The 21,484-nt window shown below is 37.2% G+C and overlaps 1 protein-coding gene across 8 annotated transcripts in view; it reads right to left on the bottom strand.

Annotated features, from left to right (window-relative positions):
- Window positions 1-21,484, bottom strand: part of LOC129274010 (RNA-binding motif, single-stranded-interacting protein 1-like) — a 300,926-nt gene that overhangs the window by 19,922 nt on the left and 259,520 nt on the right. For all 8 annotated transcript variants that reach the window (XM_064108901.1, XM_064108900.1, XM_064108902.1 and 5 more), the window contains 2 exons: window positions 10,580-10,638; window positions 5,982-6,073 (listed from right to left, as the gene is read on the bottom strand). In XM_064108901.1, coding sequence (XP_063964971.1) covers window positions 5,982-6,073; window positions 10,580-10,638 — 151 coding nt within the window. The remainder of the gene's footprint in view (window positions 1-5,981; window positions 6,074-10,579; window positions 10,639-21,484) is intronic.

Here is a 21,484-nt window from a genome sequence, read left to right as displayed (position 1 = left end):
TCCAATTTCAACTTTGGGAATCTAGGGATTGCCTAGACTGGATAAGTTTATATTTATGACATTTCAAAAGAGTTTCTCGGTATTGACCGAGCAGAGTGTTGATTCAGCGGTAAATGGAAAGGTGAAAAAAGAAATCTAGTTCAAATAATTTCCTTCAAATGTTTTTTTCATAATAAAAATAATATAATAATATAGGATTTGTATAACGCACATATCCACCTTGCTAGGTGCTCAAGGCGCTCCTATATCACCCCTGCTAGGCTAGTCTACCGATTCTGGTGCACACAGCTTTTTGAAGAATTACTTCCTGCCGGTACTCATTTGCCTCACCTGGGTTGAGTGCAGCACATTGTGGATAAATTTCTTGCTGAAGGAAAACACGCCATGGCTTGGATTCGAACCCACATTCTTCAGAATGAAAGACGGGAGTCTTAACCACTAGACCACGACGCCCCCCAATATATAATGAATATATTCATCATCTCTTTTCATTATTCTCAGTTATATCAAGTACTTACAATTTCAGACTTTCACTCAAACTTTGTACCCTTCTCCACTTGCCTCTTTTAGCGACGTGATTTGTGGAATTACGATTGAACATGAAGCTTAAAATAACTTCAATTACCAAGTTTTGATAAGACAACAACCCCCCTGGTTGCAAATCTTGGGGGTCTTCATGCTAATTTATGGTGAAGACAGCATAGGTCTCGTGGGGAAAGAAACAAGGGGCTTTAACACCTTCCCCAATCAGGAAAATACCAGCTGGGCAATTCCATAAAACATGTACGTCCGACCCCCATGTATGCAAGACCTTCATGAAATTTTTTGTCTCTGATTTCTGGTTCTTATGACAGTCTGTTATGCTGTCAAATGACCATGGCTTGGTCAGTTTATGAAGTGAAGTAAGAAAAGGAAAAATGGGGGTCGGACGTACAAAATGGTTGAATATTTTATGGAATTGCCCAGCTACGTTTTTTTTCAAGTAGTAGTGTCACATGCATCCCCGAAAGAAAAGACCTACAGATTCAATGAATATGCCTATACTTTTCATAATCATGAACATCTTTGAAGGATATCTCGGATGTCCCAGGTTATTTGTTACCTGAAAGCATATTATGATAACTTATGATGTTCACGAGACAAGATCATGCATTCTTTGTGATAGCAAATGCAGAAGTCTCGATACATCATGCTCACAACAGATGTGAATCCAAAGAATGACTTCTTGTGTATTTTAAGGTCGTAACAAGTTCTTACAATTTAAGGGAATTTTGTGATTAGATGGGTGAGAAGTTGTCTCGACTCACATTCTACCCCTTCCAGGTTCAAAGGTCAGAGAAACAAGGGGAAGGAATAAGATAAGGAACCTGGGAATAGAAATTACGCTCAGGTATTTACCCAGCGTCTTTTGCAAAAGGGAATATCATTGGAGCTGTTGCATTGAACTGTTTTTATCTACAGAGTTATGCATGACTTTATGAATGAATGGAATATGCACTCTGGTGTGACCATGATTTGCATCAGCTATAGAGTACCGACGTGATGACATCGCAAAAAACTTTTTTTTTTTTGCATTTCAGCGTTTTCGATACCAGATTTTGGTAGGGCATAATGAAAAACCCCACTACCAAAATTTGGTGGGAATCGGTCCATGGGGGCCTTATATATGACCTCATGAATACATGATTAGCCCCATTGAAGTCAGTGTATTATTGGGTTGGTTCTACATTGACTTCAATAGGGCTAATTATGTATTCATGAGGTCATATCTAAGGCCCCCATTGACCAATTCCCACCAGATTTTGGTAGTGGGGTTTTTTCATTATGCTCTACCAAAATATGGTATAAAAAACGCTGATTAGCAAAAAGTGAAAACTGATGACGTCACAATTCTACTTTCTAAGAATGTTGACAAGAATTGCAATACAAAGTCAATATTTTTTCTGAATTTTATTAGGGTAAAATTCATCAGAAATTCAGTCCTACTGTTTTGATATCTCATTAGTACAAGAACATATGTAGGACATAACCAACATGTACATGTAGGCCTATTAAAAAAATACCCACACCAATACAGATTTGGAAAACTACCAATTGAAACAGGTATGACACTGTTTAAAACTTTTCCTTTATTCATTTTCCAAATCATGGATAAGTTGACTAAAAGAGATCTCCAAAAACCTATGAAGTAAAGTATACAACAATGAGAGGCAATTAATATAGGCATATGTCATGTATTTTGTGAATCACTTGGCAATAGAATTATTGATTTGACCCAAACTATCTTTTTCAACATATCAATTTATCCATAGACAAGGAAAGATCTGATCAACAAGTGCCTACTCGGTGCATCAGTTCGTTGAATGACCCATTTCCAGCCTACAACAAGGATCTGATGACGGAGGCAACTTTGGTGTCTCACTAAACAAACAGATGTCATGGAGAAGACGAAAATGAAAGAATCTTCCTCGGCAAATCACAAGAACAAGGAGAGATGAAAGAAATCTACACGGGGAGGAAGAATTCCATGATAATTGAATAGTGTTCAGTCAGTGACCCCTGGCGGAGAGTTGCACTTCCTTTCTAAGCAGGAAGTTTTCTCTTACGTGTGTAACCATGGCAACCCCGGGGCATCTTCTGTGCCGTTTCTGGCGGGTGGCAGGCCACGTTGTCTATGAGCCTGTGTCCCAAGGCCTGCAGTGCTCTGGTGAGCGCAGGTGCCCAGCGGGGATTTGTTTTCCAAGGGGAGATTGTGGAGGGGAAGGACTATTTAAAAAAAAGAAATGTCCAACAGGTGTCCGCCAGTTGTGTTGAAATAGCTTGCCTTGCGAGTGAGTCATGGAGCTGGAACTTAAGTTCATAGCTTCATAGCTTCATATTGGGTTCTAAGATGGAGATGTGCATAGAGGAAATAGAGAATGTCTTTGACAGCCCTGGTCTTTGGCTGTCAAAGGATCGGAACAGCTTTGTAGTGAATCCTTACAGGAACGGATCTTGTATGGCATAATGAGAAAATTGAAGGAGGAAAGGTTAGGTAAATGATAGCATATAACCTACTGTCAATAGATAGAAGAGAGAGAGAGACCGACAGAGGTGAGACAAGGGGGAGGGAGGGATAGAGGGCGAAAGAGGGTGGGGGACTGGGGGGAGGGGAGTGATAGGGGAAGGATAGAGACAGAAAATTCTGCCCATATCAGAAAAAATGGTTAAGTTGCAAGTGCGAAAGCAAATTAGCTGTAATATCAAAGAGAGATGTAATGCCCTAAATAATGCTGTGGTGAGATGAGTGAACCTTTTTTTTATTTGGGTGGGTATGGCAGCACCCCAAAAAACAGACTGTAGAAGACAACAATGAAAATACGATAAAAATAGAAAAAGAGAATACAGGAGAAAGAGTAAAAGAGAAAGAGAGAGTGAAAGAGATAGTGAAAGTGTCAGAAAGAAGTGACAGATCACAGACTAATTCTTTAATTAGGCCTACAGCAAGGAGCCAACCACTTCTTGAAGAAATAGAAATAAAAAGAGACAGAAGCCAATAAAACACCTTTTTTTAAGGGCAGACCTTCAACAGGAGTTACTACACTTGCGACAAAGCAACATACGAAACCGCACCAGGTTATCTAATCCTGATCAACCGTCCTTAATACGAACATAATTGGATAAAATCCTCCCACTGTCTATTCATTTATGCATCGCTTGACAACTCATGTTGTGTAACATTGGTGCACATTAATGGTCATTTGCTTCCATGCCTTATCCGAAAATAGAACCGGGCTGACATTACAGGCCTAATATCAAAGCACCACACACACATCCATATTAATTGAAAGGAATGAATGATCTAAAATATCTACCTTATCACCCCCCCCCCCCTTTTAAAAGAGGTATACATAAAGAGAAAGACTAAAGTTACTGTCCTATGATCTGCAAACATGTATACACGTATATTGATAGCCCTATAATAATAGAAGCTTTACTATCTGTCAGTTTCTTCAAATGATTGTCAAGAACCCTTAAAAAGCCATTTCATTCCAAATTCTGATGTAACACCAGGAATCTGAAATAATTATATGAAAAGTTTAAAGAACACACTGGCTGTGCTTCAGGAAGGTGTTAACACTTAACACATAAATGCAGACTTTTATCCTTCTGACACTTAACAGGTGGTGTGCATGTGATCTTAAGAGCTAGAAAGGTGTTATTCTATACACCTTAAATGGATTTTGCATCCTTCTGGTGTGAAATAAACACCAAAAAGGGCATTAAACTTAAAATAAAGGTAATAAAGAATTCCAGATCCAAATCACACTTTCTATAGGTATCAGATTACATTGATACCAGTAGGTGGTTTCAAACCGCCTCGATCACAAGAATCCCCGTTAAATTACGAGAACTTTTTTAGGCTGAAAAATACCCATTAATTATTCCTGCATTCACACCGCCCTGAAACATACCCTTCGGGATAAGTTCCTGAAGTTACGAGCATGCGCAGTATGGTCTGATAAGCAGCAAGGCGCGAAATTCAAAATCACTAGCCCAGCAGCAACCCATGCACGGCGCCGCACCCAACGACACGCTGGGCTAAAAGTTCCCGTAATTTGCTTTCAGACCGCCAAAATACCCACGACCTTGGAAAAATCCCCGCGAAAGTTCTCGTAATTTCGCCAAGTACCTACTATTTATTGGGCATTTTCTTTTGGGGATATTACGCGTAGTTTGCTTTCACACCGCCAAAATACCTGGTATTTTCTGATCGGGGTAAATTTCCCGATCAGAGAATACCTGGAACTGGCGAACTTCGAGGCGGTCTGAAACCACCTAGTGAGGAAGGGATCCCAATAAATATCAGAAAACATTCCTACTAAGGCATTGTATTTGAAAATATGAAAGAACTTTCACATCAACTTTGAGCATGGATCCTTGATTTTAGCCAATGGCCCATGTATTGTTAAATATTTTTCCTTTGTAGTGTTTCAACTACACAATTCTACCAGCTATACTAAGCGTGGTGAGATCATTTAAAACCATTCAAATCACAGCTAAAAAGTCATAAAAATCTCTTTGAATTCATAACTTAATGATCTGCATTAAAGCTTCCAAAATCTTAATGACCAACAATATGCAGACAATACATAGGATTTATCAATAGCAGTACTAATATTGAAAAAATCTAACCAGCACTTTAAATGTATTATGAATGTTATGCCCGGTGGATTTTCTAAAATGAAAAATAATGGCAGTGGTCAGTGAAGAATAGAACTTCGTAAAGTTGGAATTGTTGAAAGTGCTTCCAACTTTCAAACTTTTGTCCTGTCGGTTGCAGAAAAAAGGAGACCCGGAATTGGTACAAGGGCCTGCAAAAATACCTGGCAGCCAGCGAAAACAATATTTTGATGGAAATTGATACCTTGCCGAACAAGAAACCTTTACTGCATGAAATGTGTAAGGTTTGTAAGGCCGAGAGTCTGACTGCTTTTTCCACTCAGGACCAACATCATCTATAACTGAATATTTTCTGAAAAAGAAGTCTTCTGTTCTAGTATAAATTAGCTTTTGTTTTCATTTTTGTTTACTTTAGAATATACTTTGTTTACTTCAGAATGTACTTCAGAAGTGTATGGAAGAAGTGATATATATATATATATAAAAAAGTACACTTTCTCATACTTGCTCTCAATATTGTTTTTTTTTTTTTTTTTTTTTTTTTGGGGGGGGGGGTTCCAAGACAGGTCCAAACCTTGATAATACACTTGAGAAACTGTAGTATTAAATCTGACAGCATTTGGTGTCCCCAGAGGATCACATCGTGAGGTGTAAACTTACACCCTTGAGTTTGAACAAAACACCACAGTGTTATAATTACAGCCAATGGTGTTCCAATGACACCACTGGGTGCTGAAATGACACCACACATTTGACATTGATCAGTGTAAAATGACTGGTGTAGCGTTCTAAGCCTTCAAGACCACGTAGAATCTTACCTTTGCCATTTGTGCCAGGATATTCTTTTCTTGTAAGTCCTTGACGGCTTTTTGGGCTGAGAGGGCATTATCAAAATCAACAAAACCATAACCTGTGCAAGAAAGAAAGACAGAAAGAAAAGAATGTTGAAGAATTAGTAGTTTGTGCATTCTTCGAACCACATTTATACATCAATAATTGGATAGATCAGATATGACTGAAGATAGAGCAAAGACATTGCGATGTACTAGACCCATCTAAAGTAATTATGGGCACCTTAATGGGAACATCATTCCTTGTAATAACAATAAATAATACCAACATGCTTGTATAGCGCATATCACTGCCAAATGCGTCCCCATGTGCTCAATGTGATATTATTACCCTGGCTTGTAGCCCCGCAGCCTTTTACAGTGCGGTGGCATTTCAAGGAATAAATTCCAGCCAGGTACCCATTTACCTCACCTGGGTTGAGTGCAGCACAATGCGAGTAAATTTCATGCCAAAGGAAATTACGCCATGGCTGGGATTCGAACCCATGAGCCTCTGTTTCAAAGTCAGAAGACTAATCCACTGGGCCACAACGCTCCACTGATGACAATGGTGCCTTGAGATCTCAGCAGAGTGGATGCTCGTGCTCTTATAAGTTGCAATATTTCCCTACCATCATGATTAAAACTTAACATATTCTCAAAAAGAAGTCCATTGAGATTGCTTAAGTCTCCATAAAATAAAAACATTCAAATGATATTAGAAATGCTGTTATAATGTAACTACCACTAACAACAATATGCTTTTTCCCCCCCTGGCTACGGACTGATATGAGAGGGCAGCTTAAATATAACCTTACTATTATACATTGAACCTCTTTGGAACAACATTACCTCTTTGTATCACAATTCACTGGCTGTTCATTTACAATAATCTCTAAAAAAAATCCACAATCCCTGAAGGGCATTGCACATCTTCCGTCACACCTCGGCACAAATACAACACCAACGCCCTGCAACATTTCATTCAAATTTAATTTCCAAAACCCATCACCCATATCAAATTCCTATGTTTTGGAGCAGAATGAAGCAAAAAAAACCCTTTAATTTGTTTGAACATAACTTTACACCTGGCCGGCTCCCAAGCGATAAAGTTGGGATAAAAAAAGAACATTTTCGCAGCTCCGGGTGCCGTCACACAGGTAGCATAATGAGAAAATTAATAATGGAGAATTGTCGGCCAGAGAACTGTCATTAAAACAAGTCATTACCCTCTCTGAAGGTGTTTAATTAAGTTTTAATGACAGGATAAATAGAGGACAAGGGGGGGGGGGGTGTAATGATCGATATGGGAGTAAAATAGGTCATGATGAATGACATACCGGTATTTGAGAATTTGCAATTCACCCTCATATTAAATCCTCATTGAGAAAGAGAGTTTTGGTTTATAAATATTTACATGGAAATGGAGTTGAACTTTATTTGAATTTAATTATTCATATAAAATGAAATATCAATATCTTACGTCCCCTATAAAAGGGTACACAATCAAACCATAACCTGCAAACTGGGCGTTGTGGCGTGCGCCTGTAATCCAAGCTATGTGGGGAAGTTACAAATTGATGCAGAGATTCGAGGTTCGATCCCTGGTCACGTCTTTCGGATGGTGACGTTAAAGGTCGGTCCCAGACGTAAATAATCATATCTGATTGATACACGTCTGAAATACACACACACATAACCTGCAAGTATTGCTAGTCTACTTGAACAGACCCCAATGGACACTTTACTCACTTTGCGTAAGTGTGCAAATGATATGTCATCTCATTGATTTTGAATACACAATGGAGCGTTTCCGAAGAGCAAGATCCGCCCAATGGAGGGAAGTGTTATACTCACTTATGCCACTTTTTTTACAACTGGGAATTTAAGTTCAATTTTTAGTCAGTCAGTATTTTTGTGAAACACCCTCCCTTCCCACCAGTCCTGGTCTATCTCGTCATCTCTCTGCCCCCCCCCCCCCCGCCTCTCTGCTCTTCTCTTGCTCCTTTCTTTCTCTTTCTATTTTATCACTTAAAGGGGCATTTCGATTACGAGCAGTCGTTTCCGATAAATGTCTCGCTTTCCGAGGAAGTTAAAAAGAAAAGAGCAGGCTCTTGCTCGCAAATGTCATGGCATGTTCTCTCAAGTGTTTTCTTGTTTCTTCGCTCAGTCGCACGTCTGTCGAATCTATCAGTGTCGCACCATTAACTAAATGAAGATGCTCATGCGCTCTCTCTCTATCCACTTTATATCGCTCTGCACTTTCTTCTTAATACATCCATGATTATACTAAATATCAACTTCTTTTAGGCTGGCTTTAATTCCGATTTGTATACATCAAAATTGGGGATGATGTTCAGAAAGAGGGACTCATAAAAACGGCTTGTTTGGGCCATTAATGTTCCTCATTATAACTGGTCTCTGAACTTCTCTCCCTTTTTTTTCTAAGTGCGTTGGTTGATCACATGATCAGGGTTATCATGGAAAAGGGTAAAAAGTGAATGAGAAAAGAAATATGTGAATAGAGACATGTTATTAAAGATTAAAGAGGATGTATTGTCAAATTTTAAAGATACATAATTTGTTGGAATTTTAAATAGAAGAGATATGAAATGTTGAGAAAATAAAACAAATTGGATGGGGAGAAAAAAGGGGGGGGGGAGGATGAAATGTTTTGAAAATGTAGAGAATTTATTGGAAACGAAATACTCAGTAAACGGGGCATACATGTAGATAAAGGGCTGTACAACTTTCATTATCAGGCAACTTAAAGCTTCTGGTATACCAAAACATGGTATTTCATGGTACTTCAGAAGTAGTTAAATAAGAATATTCTATTCTATTACTCCACGATGACATCACTGTTTTTCAGCATCCTCAGCTGGTAGATGAAATGAATCCCCATAGCAACCGTTTATTGCATCAGATATAGATAACTTGTACGATAGTTTACCCAGGTATTTCCATTTTCGATTTGTATTCTTAGAACGCACAAGGAAATTCAATTTCAGTTAGCCATATTGAATTACGACTTGGTTGCACGGTCCCCAGAGCTGTACAGCAAATACTATAATGGGGTGGGACTGAACAAGCTCCAAATTCCTATCTCCAGTTAGCAATTTTCATCCAATTTAAAACTAACAATTCAATTTCTTGCAAACACTAAGCAAATGTTTTTGAAGCTATTTTGGGGAAAATGATCCAGCGAGTTGCATTTTGGCACGGACAGCCAAGGTCCGATTTGATCCATAAAGTTCTGCATTACCTAATGGCTTTTTACCGCTCCCTAGTCCCTGTGTCAATGTCCTCAAAAGCCTTGACCTTATGAGATATGACCTTACGCAGGTCAACCATCTCCTATGTCATAAACATTCTGTCATTCAGGTATGCTTTTAGAGACGTGCCTGTCTGAAAATTCTCTGAAAAAGAGGATGTTTCATGGGCTCATTATTTATGAAATATTGGTCTGAAATTACCTTGGGCCATGCGTTAGGGAGTAAAAGTTTTAATTTCCACAGAATTACCTTTCAGTAATTCAGGCTATTTCGAATAATTTATATCATTCTTTTTATTCCTGGAAGAAAGAAAAATCTGTATGTATTTCATTCTTTTCTTATTTCCTGTATTTGAGGGTTAGAAGTGGATCAACTATCCTATTGACACATGGGATTTTAGTATTCCAAAGGCATCATACAGAATCCTCATGACCCCTTTTCATCAAATTCATCAGAACATCATTAAAAGCTACTGAAATTATAGCCTCTGATTGGCTGATAGCAAGTTTGTCACCAAAATTTTGAATTTCACATTATTTATTCACTATTCATTCAATAAAACATTCTATATAGCGCGGTTAAGGTTCTGATGGGTAGGTCTGTTCTAACATATGTCATTTTGATATTCATTCATAAAATGAAGTCCATATTTGAATCAAAATACAAACCCCGATCCTTATCCCTGGATAGCTATATCACTGAGTAGGCCTACATTAATTTAATATTTTAAGCTAACCTATTCCTTTAACAATAACAATGACAAGGATGTCCCCAGCCATCTGGATACCTTGTTCATAATTGACAGTCAAAACTCCACCATATTCACCATCAGTAGAAAGAGCCTGGTGATTTACAAGTGTTGGCCCTCAAAGGTCAATGGCAAAAAATCATCTTTGCCTATTCTAAATCATACCCCACGGACCCATCAGAGATAGAATTAAGATTTGGCAGTGCACAAACCCTTTTTACCATTTGTAAAAGTTATTCAAATTTAGGGCCTATATCTTTCCTCGCTAATAGGTATGGCTGGAATGCCAGAGAAAGTGGTTAGAATGTGGCAGCACTGAGGGGTCCATAGTTTCCCATCAGACCTCCAATCGAAGGCTGTATGTATTTGGTTTACAGGCCCATCCTTCATCGGTATTAAATACAACAGATAGGAAATGTAATTGAATAAACAACAATAAGGAAATTTGGTCTTTGCGTGAGAATTGTTAATAAAAATTTGATAAAGGTGTTTTTTTCCTACAAACTATGAAAATGATATTCATTTAAATACAACCTTGGTTGTCATAGTAATCAGTGACTTACCTTTACATTGCTTAGTTTCTTTATCAAGTATTGCCTTAGTGGATACAATGTTTCCATATCTGTAGAAAATAAGACAAAAGAGAAAAGATATTACAATATCACTTCATTAATATTTTTTTTATAGCAATAAAAACATCAAATTACCAGGACTGACAGTCAAAATGATACAGAATTCTATCGATTCTATATTCATTCTCTTACTATTCAAATTCAATTCTACATTCATAAAATCAATTATAAAGTTTTATAGAAGTTTTGTTACAAAGTACAAAGGTGAAGTTCCCTGGAAATGATAAACATAGGTTCGTCCATTATTTCATTACCTTAAATTGTGGCTTGATAGATTTCAATTTTACCAAGAATTCTCTGAACAGAAACGGGAAGAATTTTCTTTAATATGGAATAGAAGGGGTTTCCCCCTGGAAGTTCAGACATTATTTCAATAATCATTGTTTATTATGGTTAACAAGATTACAGAAACATCCGTGAACTGCTAGATACCTAGATCCCTAGCGCATAATGTTATCCCAGCAATTTGATTCAATTTGAAATGCTGAGGTATGAAACTGTCTGGTATGCTAGTCAATCAAATTAGTAAGAATAAATGAAACATGACTGCGAAGATATATCAAGTTTCAAGACAAAAAAAGCAGATAAGCGCAAATATTAAGTCACCTTCAGCCTTGAGCAATATGCATTCCTTAGCTTTACAAGATTAACTATGTTAGGTTTACCTTTCATTTCTCATAAAAAATGAATATGATATTTCACTTTGCGATAATTGTTGAATTACAGCTATATGTAGGCTTATATATTAACATATTTCTTTTCTCAACTCAACTTCAACCCGTATTGAAATACAGCTAATTAATCCAGGAATATATTTAGTTCCACCAAGATCAGGACCCTTTTTTTTTAGGGGGGGGGGGGCAAAGATACCCTCAATGCAATATTACAAAACATCAGCATATTTCCTCTATCATAACAAATATGTCATGTGTTCATGAATATGAGTCATGCTCAGGAGGAGTGGTCATTACTAAGAATAATCTACAAATGAATAAGAGTTGAGGAATGTCCCATGCATGATGTTTTGATAGGGATGGAAGCATGCGAATACACACAAAAAAAAGAAGAAAGATGATGATTTGAACTAAGCCAAGATTTAGTCAAACTTTCTCGAAGTCATGGTTCCAAGAACTGGTCTTTGCTGAAGAGCAATGGACACATTGAAATAAAAAATAATAATTTTTCTAAATATCTTGGAAGCAATTTACAATTTAATAGCTCACAAAGATGATTTTCATCTTTACCGCCACTTTTTTTCTTACATCACAAAGAGAAATGGGTTGGTTGATAACACTGTAAGATTGAAGCAGCTTCTGTTTGACTAAAACTGGAAGGGGGAATCCTATATCATTTCATATCCCTCTTGACCCTCGCCCCCCACTCACGCTCAACCACAGCCCAGTGTCCCTCCCTAAAGAGTCCATATCACTCAGACGAGATGAATTTGTCGCAATTGAAAAGCCAAGTATCCCATCACGCACCACCACGCTTGGCACCTCCGAAGCCGCAGTCATTACTTCCTGTTGACCAATTCTACCCCCGCTTTTCCCCCCTTCCATGTTTTCCATATTTTCCAATTTCGATGATTCAAAATTCACCGCTGATGCCCTAACTTATCAATATTGCCTTGTGTCATCATTTCTTGATCTGTCTCTGGTCTGAAGTTAGGCATTGATTACAAATACAAGAGCTTGATCTACCACTCATTTTTTATGTTTTGCAAGGGAGTTTTCCTTCATAATTTTTATGAAATGGTCAGTGTCATATGGTTTTGCCAAAGGGACTTATGGCTAGGAAGCACTTGAGAGGGGCATATCAATAACACCAGAGGGAGATGAATGAATTTTTGTATCTCTCCAGATCTGAAGCTTGACCATTGATAACGAGGAGGCTCACTGATGACCGTGAGGCCTGGCTTGGAATAAGGGTGCGTTTATCCGACACTTTTTTACCCTAGAATCATGATCTGAATCATGATTCAAATCATGATTCTGCAGAATCACGATTGCGTTTAGTCGAAATTGAATATAATCATGATTAGAATCACAAACATGAAACACGAAAAAAGGGGCGTTTGGAAAGACGTTTCTGCAGAATCACGTACGAAAATGTTCGAATAAACGATATCGTGATTTGAATCATGATTATATGACCTCACTGTGTCGTCGGGCTACGGTTTTCGGTTTGACTCTTGCCAAGCTTATGCTCATTGTATGTACATGATTACTCTGCATGCATTTCTTGTCATGTTCAAGTTCTGTGTTGGTCTTCGCATCGTCCACTACTTTTCATTTTTTGGTCATGTCTTCACCTTCAAGTTCTAGTAAATGAATTAACTGGAGACAATGATGAGTATAGAGTGTCAATATTAAATCGGATCTACGCTGAAATTCACTTCCGAACACCATTTTGGATTAACTAACAAGATGAATAGAAGCATATGGACCTTATATGATAGAAGTAAACAAAATTAGGTTGAATTCTGGAAGCAAAAGATTTTTCGAGAGCCGAAACACGTGCGAAAAACTTCCTCTGTCAAACTGCGCACTAGTGATGCGCACTGGATTGGCCCGAATCTGAGGAGAAACAGCATTGGAATGACGGTCGTCTAAACGCTGATTCTGTGAAATCGTGATTCATGTTTGTGTTTTGAATCATGATTCAAATCATGATTCAAATCATGATTCTGGCTTGAGGTCGCATAAACGCAGCCTAAGAGTATTGAATATGTTTAAGGAGAATGAAACTCTTGGAGCAAGTTAGCTTTTGTGAAAGCAGAAAAATCAAAGAATAAGATCAACAAAAGTTTGAGTAAAATAGGACTAGCAATAGAAGAGTTATGAGCATTTGAATGTCGAGATCACTAATGCTATGGAGATCCTCCCATTGGCAATGCGACCAAGATCTATGATGTCACAGATGAACAACTCTACCCTTTTGGACACTGAAAATATACCCCAAAACATCTCTTTTTGCTCATTCTAATCATATGACAAACGATGCATCAATGATATAATGTTGTGAAACCTCTGTACTTGTCCTCTCATAAAGAGACCACCTCACCTTGTGATAGACTCTATAAAAGTGAGAATATAAGTGAAATAAGTACTAAAGTAATGAGGGAGTTGTACGTGTGTGACATCACAGATCTCGGTCGCATTGCCAATGGGAGGATCTCCATAGCATTAGTGATCTCGACATTCAAATGCTCATAACTCTTCTATTGCTAGTCCTATTTTACTCAAACTTTTAACATATTCAATAAGGGTGAATGAGGGAGTATGAAAAGAGAGAACGAGAGAGAGCAAAAAAGAAAATGGGAGACAAGAAGAGAGAGAGAGAAAAGAAAAAGGAAAAACTATTTCGAGAGAGGTGAAGGAAAGAAAGAAAACAATTTGTTTAACTCCTCACAAACAGAACTTAAAAATAACAATAAAAGTAGAAAAAATGGAGCTACAGGAAGGGAAAATAGAATGAAAACTGAAAAGTAATGGATTAAACGTTGGAAGAGGAGAGAGAGGGAAAGAAAAATTCAAAACTATCTTACAAGTCTACTTTCATAATATCCAAGGAATAAATTGTAGACCACACAAAATCTTGAGCAGATGGGAAGATGGCTTTGCTAATACGAAGGGGCACCATCTACCAAGAAAAGCGTCCTATTTTCATGATCCAGAAACAAATGTCTTCATAAATCCATCTAAAATGTCTCTACTAATCTCAATATCATCTGTGTACTGATACATCCCTAGTTAGTCCACCCCCCCCCCCCCCCCCGGCCATCTGCAATGGCTTTGGTATTTTCATTTGACTAGAAAAGAATGTTGAATTGAAAATACATATACATGTATAGGTTTATTGAAGATTTCCATACCAAGAAATAATCAGATCATGTTGATGCATTTCCATGGAAACAAGTACATTTGATTTACCACATTCCAAGTTGCGCCAGAAGTTTTCTGTGCACGATGCACCTTCTGTGAAATTTATTTTTCAATTTCATTAACAAATGTATATATATTCACACAGATTCTAGAAAACATTGGCAGCATCTTGATGCATATCCAAGGCAACAGTAGAATACAAAAAAAATCCCAAACGACCCGATTCTTTATGAAAATAGAACTTCTGAGACATCTGTTTTTCAGGATGTCCCTTATATGGTGTCATCGGCTGATGCATTGTGGGTAGTCATAGAAACCAGGTCTTGGGGTTATAAAAACACAAGGGGTCTTGGGAAGAGCAAAATGGGGGGATCAGGAGGCTTTCTAAGGTTTATTTCATTATTGTGGAAGCTAATCTTGGAGGGTATACTGTATTCCTTCAATGAAAAGAACTAGTGTTCACTCTGATGCAAAAGATGGTGATCATTTGCATGAGGTATTCTAACCTATTATCCGATGAAAGTATGATTTATCACAGGTGGGAAACAGATTACAGTTGCTAATTCATGGATGGTATTCCCACAGAAGTTGTACTGGGATCACCCGGTACCAGCAGTACGCACAAGTGTATTTTTTTGTTGGGGGGGGGGGGGGGAGTGGAAGACTGACCACTCACTGCAAAGAACTAATGTAACTTCTAAAGAGACAAAAGTCTTCAAGTAAATGCTCCCATTGAAAGAAAGATAAAAGAAACAGCTTAACCAACATTGCTGAAGCAGCTCATATTTCATTCCCATTTTTACAAGTAGCCTACATTTTTTGCAGTCCAAAACATTTGGTTGGCTTGGTGCAAGAAGGGTATTAATGCATAAAGCACATAGTACAGATACAAGTATAGTCAACATCCTTCTTGCAGTGACATGATGCATGGATTTCCATGTTCTCAATGTTATGAACTTTCTTTCCTATCAAAGACCAAAACGTCACATTTGCTTCTGTGATATTCATTTTTATCCTTTTACCAAAATAATGCTCTGCTAAACATGATTCCAAATTTCTTGGTTGTTCCTCTTGTTGTAGCTGGTGATGGCGACTCCAGCAAATTCCACACTCATATTCCCTGTCATGTATCAAATTTCCGCATCTACTCTAAATTGCATTGTGGGTAATGAGAATCTAACGGGAGCATAGGTCAATGTGCATTAAGTTTAATTTGATTCAGGAAGGTCAAAAGCCCACATCTTTCTCCTCGTCTCCATCTTTAGTTTCTTCTAGTTCTCCTCATTTTTCGACAAAGAATATTTGCGGAATGATTGATGATGTACTGATATGATGCGAAATAGGAGACATGATGGTGAATTTTTTTTTTTTTTTGGGGGGGGAAGGAGAGGATGGGAGATGCATGACGGACGGACAGGCGGCGAAAAGATTGGTATCATTTCTCATTTGTGGTTTCGTATAGGAAGCAGTGGTCATTAAATGAGGAAAGGGGAAGGTATAGACGCGCATGGCTGGTGGAGTAGTGTGGTCAATTTGCGGACCGCCACCCATAATCTACGTCTAATTCTTCTGGTTAGGGTAAAAGTGCTTTTCATGTGCTGAGGATTTATTTTTAGAAGAAAGGTAAAGGACTCTTTCTGCATTGAAAAACCACATTTCCCAGGGACTTAACTGAAGAAGATCCTAGAAAATATCACAGAGGGTAAAAAGATACGCTAGTATTCAATCCTCGCTCTATATTTCATCTACAGTAAATTTGTCACCCCTCTAGACATTAACACCATCCCAACACAAAATTATATAAACCAAAGTGGAAATCATTAAAAACATATCAGGGTCACTAAAATAACAATTCCAGCCCACCTTCACTTTCCGCTCAACCACATAACGGTGTCATTAAAAAACGTATTGAAAATGAAAAACATCAAACACACCAACAGATCCCAATCTATAAAGGCGATTAGTTCGCAATAGAAGGAAAACAAATCAATTAGGCATGAAACGACAGCAAACAATTGCTATATTTGTACATCGTTTATCACTCCATCACAAAAATTCTGCATTCGATGTTTTTAATAGAAAGTTAAAGTGAGACCTATTGAATGATTAAAAGGTAAGATAAACCGTTCCTGAATAACCCAAGTAATAAATTTCATCCGCGGAATGCTATCTTATTCTCAATCCCGCAAAAAGCCCTATCATTCTTTTTTGAAAAAGCAGTCGAGTACTGATGGATTATTTTCCAAATTCAAACGATCAAACCTGCAGTATCAATTTCGCAATTTATTTTCCGATCGTAAAGTCAGGTACAGTACTCGGTATGGGAGGGGCTTATTCTGTCAGCGGGGTAATTGATGCATAGCTCAACAAGCAAACGTGCCTGTGATGTCTGTTATGACATCTTCAATCAAAAATGACTTTAGGGGGATAAAACAAATGACACTGGCAAAGAAAGAAAATACTTCAATAATAATATCATTTTAATTGAAAAGGTGTGATGCCCCTCGTGTTATCATTCATTGGGAAGGAAAAATATCTGCCTTAATCATGGTAGTCTGCAGGCAGACCCTGATTGAAACTTTAATCAACAAGTGGGTCTCCACACAAGACTAGCACATATGAAACTTGCTGTTGGGAGGGCATTCAGTACACATTTCTTTGTAGGCTGGCGTTCAGACCACTTAACTTGGGTGAAGGGTAGCAATGCAGACTCTAATCATGGCTTGGACACTGCGTTCTCTCTCGAAAGAATAGAAAATGAAAAATCGAACCGGAAGGATCAATTTCTTGTGAATTTGCTGATAATGAAGCAGAATGTGGATATGTAGGTTACCCTCCTTGTAAAACCCATGAGAAACACCGATTTCAAACCAAAAGCTCAATTCGGCAGAATCCCGGTAAACTTGTCGTCAAAAAGTTTTACGACCTTGTAACTCTAGATCCCTACCCCATGCATAGATTATGATCTATATATTGTTTGCGTCATAAAAAAAATCGCAGAGAGATAAAAATAAAAGGAGGGGAAAGATTGAAAGATGCACCGAGATGCATATAAATCACCGCACACTTGATCGAATCTGAAATAAATGGATCAAAACTATTCCAAACTGATTTGAGCTCTGACACTTGGCTCACCAAAGGACCATTCACACTCCTAACATTGTGTTGTAATACAAGTAATTGGATATTGCACAATTATTTCAAACTTCATTCACACTCGTGGTACTGTGGTGTAGTATATGAGAGTGATCGCACTCACACTGATAACGTTTTTAAACCCATTTTTTTTATCATTAATGAATAAATGATGAAAATTTGTGAAAATCTGAATATTATTTTCATTTTCAGATAATACTGCATTCAAATCGTTCAAGAAAAATGTTATTTTTACAGCCAGCAATTAGATTGGTATGAAATTTAAGAACAAAGATATTAAAACCTTATAAGTATGCTTCTGTGTTAACATGCCTCATCCTATCTTTAGCGAGCTTGACAAGAATTTTGTTTGTGCTCATTTCCTCAAACCATGGTTGTATTCACGATTCTGTGCTCAAACTGATGGAGATACAATATGTTCAGCACCAATCAGATCACCTATATTTTCAGGGCTGTGTAATAAACTTGGGTGGCATCCAGGCATACTTGTGTAATCAACATTCCACTGCCATTCAAACAACTAAATTATGCCTTTGACTTCCATCCAACAGCAAGCCATACAGAATCTGCGGTCATTGGTCCCTCTTGTTAGTACGCAACAAGTGTTGACAGAGCAAATAACATAAAGCAAAGTCCTTCTGCAGTAAATATAATTTCTTTCTTTTTTCTGGCTGAATTATTGCGATGTACATGTAGTTTTAAGGTCAGGTCACAAAAATATCTCTACATGTTGTTATGTATGCGTAGATCTATCATTGATTACATGCCTCCCCCGGGGGCCCTTTTTATGATTTTTCAAAGGGCCCCCCCCCCTTCCTGGACCCCCTGCATCATTATATGTTTGAACTTCTGAAACAATGCTTTAAGGTTTATTTTGTAGGCTTAGTTAATTCATCAACCTCAGTAAATCCTACACATAAAAACAATTCTTGTAGTATCACTGGCATACCAACTATAATCTATAAACGTAAACCATTTTAACAATTTCCTAATTGAACCCAACTGTGTTTGTAAAAGCATAAACCATGAATAGCTCAGACCTGTACGATGGATTAAGCTGTAGAAAACAGACCTTATCATAAAACAGCTAGGATTTCATCCCATTTGCCATTTACATCTATTTGCAGATACCAATTATCAAATATTTACAGTTGGGTCATGAATTTGACCACGGGACTTTGATTTACCTTTCCGCCTCTCTTGTACAAGTAGACCAGGTTTTCCTTTGTGGTATAAGCGCAAACTTTTTTAACCATTAATCAAATATAAACTAAACCCAAAATAAATAAAAAATTATCATACAAGTTGTTACAGTGGGAAAAAATTAAAATTGTTTCTTTTAATGAATATTTGGTTCACTTTGACTCTAGTAAAGTAACTATGTTAGCATTGAATATACAGTAATGATTTTTTTTTTAGCTCTGTTATGTACAGAGAAAAATTTTCCAGAAGATAATCCAATGCTAATAATGTGGCCATCTTAAGTTTTGGTACCCCCTAAATCATCTGTTTCTTCACCATTTCTTCAATATATGAATATTTATAAAAAAATATGGTGTGGATGATATGAAAAAAATGTTTAGTGGATATATTATGCAATAACATTTATTTTGAATGAGAGGCCAATCAGTCAAAATAAAGGAATTTGAATATTTTTATTTCTTTTGAATACAAAAACACTTCCCAAGTAGGAAACATGTTGAAAATTCCATTGTTTGGTGTCCCAATATCCAATAAATAAATGCACACTAACTTGCAAAGCTGGTGACATTTCCTATCTTTTCAGCTTAAACAAGCTGCAACAAAAGGTCGCAATTACGGTGTATCAATATTTGATCGCTTTTAGTCCTGGCATTGTTTCTACAGAATGCATTTTGAATTCACAAGCACTCAAGAATCACAGCAGGTACTTGACAGGCACATGGCATTTACTGCTAAAGCCGAGTTCTCTTAAGCATGTTAATCCGTTTCCACTTGAAAATAGCCATTTATATGCAGGGGGCTCAGAGCTTCAGCATTCCATAGTATAGCAAACACAGAAAAGTAAATTGCCCAAAAACTAAAATCAACATGGTGATATTGATTAATCAAGCAATTTGAATCACAATGGTATACAACGAAAACAGTGTGGTGTTAACTGAAACCAATCTGTGCTGAAAGGACTACCGCACTAAGCATTCAACACCAGTGCTAAATTTATGGTGTTAAGTCAACACCCTAACGCATGTTATGAGATATTATATTGTTATTTTAACACCATCCGCTGTGATTTTCAAATTCTATGGTGTATTTTAACACCTGATGTGTTGTTCAACTGGTGTTGATGTTAACACTGTAGTTTTTACTCATGGAGACCTCCATGCAGTGTACCGTAGTCCTATACATATTGTTTGTTTTTAATTTGTGCATCCTAACTCCCTGTCAATTGAGAGGAAAAAAAAACATTCTGTGGAAGATCTTTTTTTTTTTTTTTTTTTGGGGGGGGTCTAAAAAATATCAAATTAAACAAAAACCATAATTGCTTCCTCCCATTACAAATCAACGCATTCTTTGATGATTAAAACATTTCGGCTGGCCTGGGGAACATTTCATGAAAATAAAGTAGTCAAAGATCTTCACTGACAAGTGTTATAAGCTACCAAAATCCTTGCATCTGATTGGCTGAGAACAAATTTGTCACAAACAAATCGAGGACTATTTGCTTTGTGAAACTCTCCCCTGGTATAAAGAGGTGTATACCAAGGGTGGACCAAGCTAAGAAGACATTTCAAGCCCATTTCATCTGGAAGTTTGTTTACTAAAATCCTTTCAAGTCCAGTTCCAAATCAATATTTAACTTGACTGAGCTTGGCAAACTTTAGAAACAGTAAATGACAGAATTAAGGTAGTAGCATGAAATGAAAATCTCTTGTAGAGCGGGTGTTCATTCTATGCGTGAATTCCATATTTTTAGAAAAGGGCCAAGTCCACCTAAATAAAAATATTTCTGAATTGTGAGAATTCCATCAAAGTCGGATGGAAAAAAAATAGTAAAAAGTTTTGGGAAAATAAGAAAAACTTTGAAACATAATATTCTTACTTCACATTTGATTTAGGTGGAATTATCAGCATTATGCTAGTTTTGTTTTTCTATTTTCTCTATTTATTGAAATAAACTTTTTGCTGGTGTGGACTTGACCTTCAAATCTATTTTATTTCAGACCCTAATAGACATCTATGGCAATGCGTTTCTGAACTTTTCACATTGAAATTTGACCATTGGATAAGATTCTCCAAGACTGAGATTGAATATTTTGACCTAACTGATTTATTTGACTCGATATATTTTTCATAGACCTGGAAAAAAAAAAAAACAGATGGCATATCAGAGAGCGGCTCTTTGATCTAGGTATAGTCAGTGTGCGTATCATCATCTGAGTTTTAATCAGATATCATTATGAAAAGACACCTAACACTGGAGATATTGATCAGAAAAAAATTGAGCATAATACTTTATAGTAAACATGAATACCTGCTGTATACGCCTACGTAACACTAAAATATGTCAAATATTCCACACAGAAAACTTTTGTGAAATGAAAAGCATGTTACCTATTTCACACAAAAAAAAACACTGCACTTTTCTTGCAGTATTTTTTTTCGATCCAATCCAACTGATTAATTTGCTTTCATCATTGCATTGGGAAGTTTGCATAAAAATACTGACTGCGATCCAACTATAAAAAGGCACGAGTTCAGAACGACTTCTTCGCCTCAAATTTTTACTCACTAGTGAACTCACAAACCCCTTGACATA

Source organism: Lytechinus pictus, chromosome 13 (assembly GCF_037042905.1).
Source record: "Lytechinus pictus isolate F3 Inbred chromosome 13, Lp3.0, whole genome shotgun sequence".
In the NCBI taxonomy this organism is placed as follows: domain Eukaryota; kingdom Metazoa; phylum Echinodermata; class Echinoidea; order Temnopleuroida; family Toxopneustidae; genus Lytechinus; species Lytechinus pictus.
The sequence above is the reverse complement of the archived record's forward strand: the minus strand, read 5'-3'. Positions and strand labels throughout refer to the sequence as shown.